Raw genomic sequence first — 6,124 nt, 5'->3', positions numbered from 1 at the left:
CTGACAATACCAGGTGAGGGGAAGGAGCACACATATAGTAACTACATAGAGTTATTTGGAAAGTCTACTCTAGATGCTTCCAACCTGGTTCCCTCCAGCTGTTTTGGACCACAGCTCCTACTAATCTCTGCTACAACGACTAATAGAGATTACGAAAACTGTAGCCTAGAACATCTGGAAGAAAGCAGTTGGAGAAGGTGGACTTACTCAGATGGGTACTTCTTTAGAAATCAAACAAACGACATTCATGGCTCAACACAGGATGCTGAGGGTGGCAAAATACAGGGGGATATCTTTGTTCAGAATAAATCTGTAAAAGGCTCTCTCTCTGAAGTCAGCAGAAGGGAACTCACCAAAGAGGAGTCACAAGCATTTCAGTATACAGAACAGAACTGAGAGACAGTTTTAGCCAGGGAGACATTTGATAACTTTTCTGCCCAAAAGGGAAAATCATGGATGCATTATTTCCTCTCCTCCCTTTGGTTCCAGTTTGCAGTCCTCTTGTGCTTTTACAAATGGAATGATAAGAAGGGGAGCCTATCAGCAAACTGTGCATCTTTGAGAAGGTTGTGCTGCTGCTTCAACCCTGTGTGCATCTGATGCAGGCTGAAAGGATCCACAAGGCGGGTGTGATTACTGGAGGTCATCTTGTCAGCACCAATTTTAAGTTGGAGGGACCACAGTGATGGACTTTTTGGAGTGACAGAATAAGAAAAGGGTGCATTGAAGAGAAAAAAAATGAAGTAAACTGCAATGAAGCCTAGTAGTTTCTCCTTATAGATCCATGGCCAGGAGATTAGAAAAAAAGATAATTCTGACAACCAAAGAGTGAACAGCTGAACTAAAATAAAATAATGGGGGGAAAGAAAAAAAAAAAACAAAGCAGAGTTTATTGGAAGTCTGAATGTAAAAGGACCATCATGCAGATTAAATAAGGAGGGTACAAAGTCAGAATTAACAGTCCTAGGCCTTTGCCTATTTTTGTTGTGGTAGGGAAGCTGAAAGGCAGCACCCAGAGGGAAACAGCTGGTCACTGCAGTGCTAACTCTTCCACTTCAATGTTAACAGGTTCCTTTCTGGGTTTTTGCTTTTCTTTACTTTATAAAAAGATCCTCATTTTAGGGAACTGCAAACTCAAGTGCTGTCCTGCCTTGCCAACACTGCTCTACAGAAATGCAGCACCTGGTCCTGTGAAGAGGTCTCCAAAGTCTTTGCCCCCACAGGAACTTTGTTGCAAGGAGTCATGAATCCAAGGGGGTTATTAAAGCCCCCCCTCCCCCAGATCATACTGCAAAGCCCATGAGTTTATTACAGAGGCTGAAAGCCTACAAATAAAAATCATCGTTCTCCTACCACCACAAGTCATGGGGCTGGGAGGAGGGCAGTATGTTGCAGAGGAGTGACAGACTGCCTCCTCCTCCTCCATCATCCACCTTCTGTGGTGTCCTGTTCAGACCACAGGTTGCAGATACAAAAAAATGCAAAAGAACTAAGAGCGAAGGCAGCCGAGACCAGCTCATTCCAGTCTCCGTTCCATCCTGATCCATCTGTCTTTAGAGTGCAGACTGCACATTGGGGTCCAGGGTTTCTCGGTCAGGAGACTCAATGTAGTTGGCTGCTTCCTGGAGCTTCAGCAACATTGCCATCTATTTAGGAAAAAAGACCAACCAGAAAGATGTCTTATTAACTCAACACTTCCATCACCACTGCCACCACCAGCAACACTGCCACCTCCACCTTCATTCTTTTATTTGCTATGTTTCTATCCAAGCCATCCTTCAATGAGCTCATAGATGAGCTCATGACAGGCCAATGAATTCATGATAACACATTTCAAAGCGAGCCTGTGTGGGGCTCAGAGGGAGTGTTAGTCCCAAGTACCCTATGCCAAAGACGTTACCCAGGGCAGCTTCTCTAAGGCTTTGTAAATTACATGTTTCTGTTGTCTTCCCTATTGTATCCAAAATTCCATCACAATATGTACTAACCCAACTAGCTATCTCTGTTGGCATGCACAGCCAACATCCTTCTTTGGCTTATGCTTTTGTGCCACCCTGTGGATGCTTTCTCACACTGCTATTTTCACATTCACCTTAAGGCATTTGTTATGGAGAGAAGAAGGGAGCCTGCCTACCACCAACACTAGTTCTGCCTGTCCTATTAGAGGCTTCCCAATAAATTTTCTAAAAGGATATTTGCCTTTGTCATTTAAACAAATGGATTTTTGACCTTGTTTTACAGCCAAGAGAAGCTGTCATATGCTACCTCCTTGGCTGAACACTTAATTCTCAAGAATCCAGCAACCTCTGGTCTCCCAGGGCAGCTACTAGGATACAATAGTAACATCTATCGCTACAGAGAAATTATCAGTAAAGGAGGGCTATGGCATTGCAACCATGAGCTGGTTTGTAATCTAACATGCTTCTGAACTCCCACTTTAATTTCCTCTTGCAAAATATGATAAGAATCAGTCCAAACTATGCCTGGGCAACTATCCTCCTCTGCAGCCTGAAGACATACCAAAGGATCTGATTCCAAAGAGTTGGGTGTAGAATCCTTGCCACTCCGTTCCTCTGGAGGTGAAATCGTGCTGTGGGGCCCCATGCTGGGTGGGGGGAGGTGGTAGAGTTTTGATTGGTCCTGTTGGGCTGATGGCCATGGCAATGTATCTCGCACCCATTCCACAGGGTCCTCCCAGGCTGCCTTCTGCCCATGCACCTGCAAAGAGGACAGGCAAGGAAAAATATTGACACTTGCAGGAGTTTGTCTTTGAATGTTGTCCAATTTGTGCTGGAACTTAGTCAGGGCATCCTTGACTAACATCACAAATTCCATTCACAGTTTTGTTGCTAAATACTTTCTCTTGTGGGTCATTTAAAAGCAAAGCGAAAGACAGTTTAAAAGCAAACAATCCATTCAGACAAATGGGTGCATCCTACAACTAACACTTTAAATAAACTAATGGGGATGAGGATGTGGGGGATAAAATACCTTGATGCCATCCTTTGCTCCCTCCTGGAGGTAGGGGATGATGGAATTGTTCCACAGGTCAATGAACCAGGTTCGAAATTCCTCAATACCAATGGGGCATGAAAGAAAGAAGCATGGACCTGGAAAAGATGGTGAAAAGAGGAGTGGAAGCTTATTAGTCAGTGTAGGAACACTGAAGTAATGTAATATTCTGGCTAGGGGTGATGACAGTGCTTACTGTTAAGTTAAAATAGCTACACCTACGTTAGATTCAGTGGAGCCAGTGTGGTGAAAGCTGGAAACATCTTACTAAACTGTGAATACATTTATGTCTGTTTCCTATGATATTCAGCTTCAAGATCCAGATTTTGCAACTACACTAGGATTTGTGAATATGCAGAGATGAGACATATCACACTAAGGGTACTAATAATCTAGAACTGCAAGATGGGAAACCAGCAATGGCAGTAAATGTAGTCTATTTCACAGCTCACATAAACCCAAATTTTAAAGGACTAAACAAATTTAGAGCAGTGCCCACCATCCCATTACTGGCTATGGTACCGAATGATTATGGGAGCCGTCGTCTTACAACATCTGAGGGACCACAACATGTCCATCCCAGAGGTAGCAAAAAGCAAGGTTTAGCTGAGTCCAGGACATTGCCTAAAACCAGTTACTAGTTCCAATCAGACTAGATCAGTTGAATCAATGGCATGTACACACGTGTTCACTTACTAGTCAACTATTGATTTGATGGATCAACACTAATTGAGATTATCAACTGGATTTAGACCAGTGTCTTTAAATTTAGGGTTCATCTTGGTTCTGTAATGACAGTGAGTATCTTCTAATTCCTTTTCTAAGCAACTGCAATTAATGTCAATGATGCCAAATGAGTGCTTCCTTTTCCCCCCCTTTTATGCAATCTGGAGCTCTGGAATCTTTCTTCTATTTAAGAGAGATAAAATGCTGGAGATAACAAGCAACTTAACCTAGGCCTTGCATTATGGCTTCCCATCTCAACTGCCTGAAGGGTGCAGCTTGCTCCTAAGAGTACCTTTAGCCAGTGTGACTTGAGCCTTACCAATGAGGAAGTCAGAGGTGCTGTGCTTCTCCAGGAAGGTGTGCAGATGATACCAAAGCTTAGGCACCCAGTCGAGCACACGCAGCAGCTCCTCCCGGTTGGCATTGACATCACTGTCAGACTCAAGCAGCTTCCGGCGCAAGTAGCGCACCAGAAAACCATTGGCTGGCTCCACATTATTGGAGAATGTCAGCATCCTGCAAGGAAAGGTAGCCATGTAATTGATAAAAACAAAAATACAGGCACTCGCCACAAGCAAACACTCCTCCTATAAAGTTCTTTCTAGATTCCACTGAGTGGCAAGCTTTGGCAAGTAGTCTTGCTCCCTCTCTATGTGCTCTAGAGCTCTTGTGGGACTGTGCCAACTTTTTCCCACTGCCCAGCTGATCATCCACCACCAAGGAGAAAGGGGGAAATATGGCAGGGGCTCTAACTTTGCCCCACTGTAGCTATGAGTGAGCATAAGTGTTAGCAAAGGCAAGAGCAAGAGAATATTTATTAGTGCATGTGTGTCTGAGTGTAATGTCCTGTCTCCCTTCAACATCACAATAAAATCAAACACAGCTGTCACATTACATTGTCAAAACTACTTCATTTGTTATTTCTGGAATAAAGATAGAAGTATTTGTTTTAGAATATATTGATGCAGCTGTTTTGTTTTGGTTCCAGCTTACAGCTGCTACATGGATCTTCCAGTGTAGTGTAAATCTAGCACTATCCCATGCACCCAAACAGCTACCATGAGGGCTCCATGGTGAGCCTTAAGCAAAATAGGACTACCCATCCCCGTTCTGGACTAACAAACTGAGCAGTTCAAGCAACTCTTCCCCACTCCAGACACCAGTTTTGAACCTCAGGAAGTTTGGGATCCACTAAAGTAGAAGACATACTATTTGAATTTTGCTACCTCCAGTGGATCCACAATAGAAGTCTTTACCTGAAGCTCAGGTGAAGGCCATGGTTTGGAGTCATCTTTACAGGCTGGTTGGTTGTTCCAATGATGTAGGGGCTGAAGGCAGAAGAGAAAAGAAGAACTCCATCAGGCCCCATTGTACTCCACTTGCTCTCTGTGGAGGGGATTTTTGAAAGCCCTTTATTCTAGCCCTTCTCACAACACAGCAGGATTATTAACTAGGATAACCTTCTCCAAAGTGGATCCTTCTAGGCGTGCTGGCCTACAACCTCCATCATTCCCAGCCACCACGTCTAATGGCCTTTACTGGCTAAGGGGTTGGTTCAATTTGTAATTCAGTATGGAAGGAATGAGGAAGGGGGAAGGATGCCCCAGGATGTTTCCCTCATGCCCATGGTGGGGAACAGAGGGAGTCCCTGGTTACGACTGGGCAAAGCAGCTCACCACCACCACTACCTGTATCCCACCTCACGGCAGCAGTACATTGATTCTCTAGAAGAATGATGAAGAAAAAGACTTGGGGTTGGGTAGGAAAAATCCCCTAATAAGAGTAGAGGCTATGACAGAAGCCAATAGAGGAAGATGTCCTATGTTTAGGATCTCAAAATATTTTAAGAACAGGTGTTTTCCTTCAAAGTGAAACGGGGAGGGAATATAGAATGTTAGTACTGAAATAAATAAATACAAAATGCAATAGGGCTGGGTTCTTGGTATCACAGGAAACTGCCTTCCAGACCAAAGAATGTCAGGTACCAGCAATAATGGGGACACCTCTCTCTCTCTCTCTGGTCAAATTTCAGCATAATCAAATGCATAAAAGGGTAGAAGACAGCCCTTGCATGTAGTCTGAAGCTTGAGCTACTCAGTCCTGTTTGTCTTTTGTAGATTTATATCTGACTGCTGAAGAGCTCATGAAAATACTGTCCTGAAAACACAAGAGCCCTAATCTTCCAGGACCTAAAGAGGAATACTATACTACAGCCGCTGATATTAATGTTAAGAGTTGACTATCCATGACACAGAACCAAGGGTGAGGAAGCAGCAATCAAGAGATAGTGACGATGCAGGACTGAGGTAATGGTAAAGCCATGCCATCACCATCAACTGCCCACAGTGCCATCGCCATCTGAAAGCACCAATGCACAGTCAATCAA

General features: G+C 43.9%; 1 protein-coding gene across 11 annotated transcripts in view; it reads right to left on the bottom strand.

Annotated features, from left to right (window-relative positions):
• Positions 1-280: 280 nt before the first annotated feature.
• NAV1 (neuron navigator 1) overlaps positions 281-6,124 on the bottom strand; it is a 346,655-nt gene continuing 340,811 nt past the window's right edge. For all 11 annotated transcript variants that reach the window (XM_072997117.2, XM_072997120.2, XM_072997122.2 and 8 more), the window contains 5 exons: positions 4,995-5,066; positions 4,058-4,254; positions 2,992-3,110; positions 2,521-2,718; positions 281-1,646 (listed from right to left, as the gene is read on the bottom strand). In XM_072997117.2, the coding sequence (XP_072853218.2) occupies positions 1,554-1,646; positions 2,521-2,718; positions 2,992-3,110; positions 4,058-4,254; positions 4,995-5,066 (679 nt within the window). In that variant the 3' untranslated portion in view covers positions 281-1,553. The remainder of the gene's footprint in view (positions 1,647-2,520; positions 2,719-2,991; positions 3,111-4,057; positions 4,255-4,994; positions 5,067-6,124) is intronic.

The sequence above is a fragment of the Pogona vitticeps genome, chromosome 4 (genome assembly GCF_051106095.1).
Source record: "Pogona vitticeps strain Pit_001003342236 chromosome 4, PviZW2.1, whole genome shotgun sequence".
Lineage (NCBI taxonomy): Eukaryota > Metazoa > Chordata > Lepidosauria > Squamata > Agamidae > Pogona > Pogona vitticeps.
Note: the sequence above shows the minus strand (reverse complement) of the source record. Positions and strands in the feature narration are given on the sequence as shown.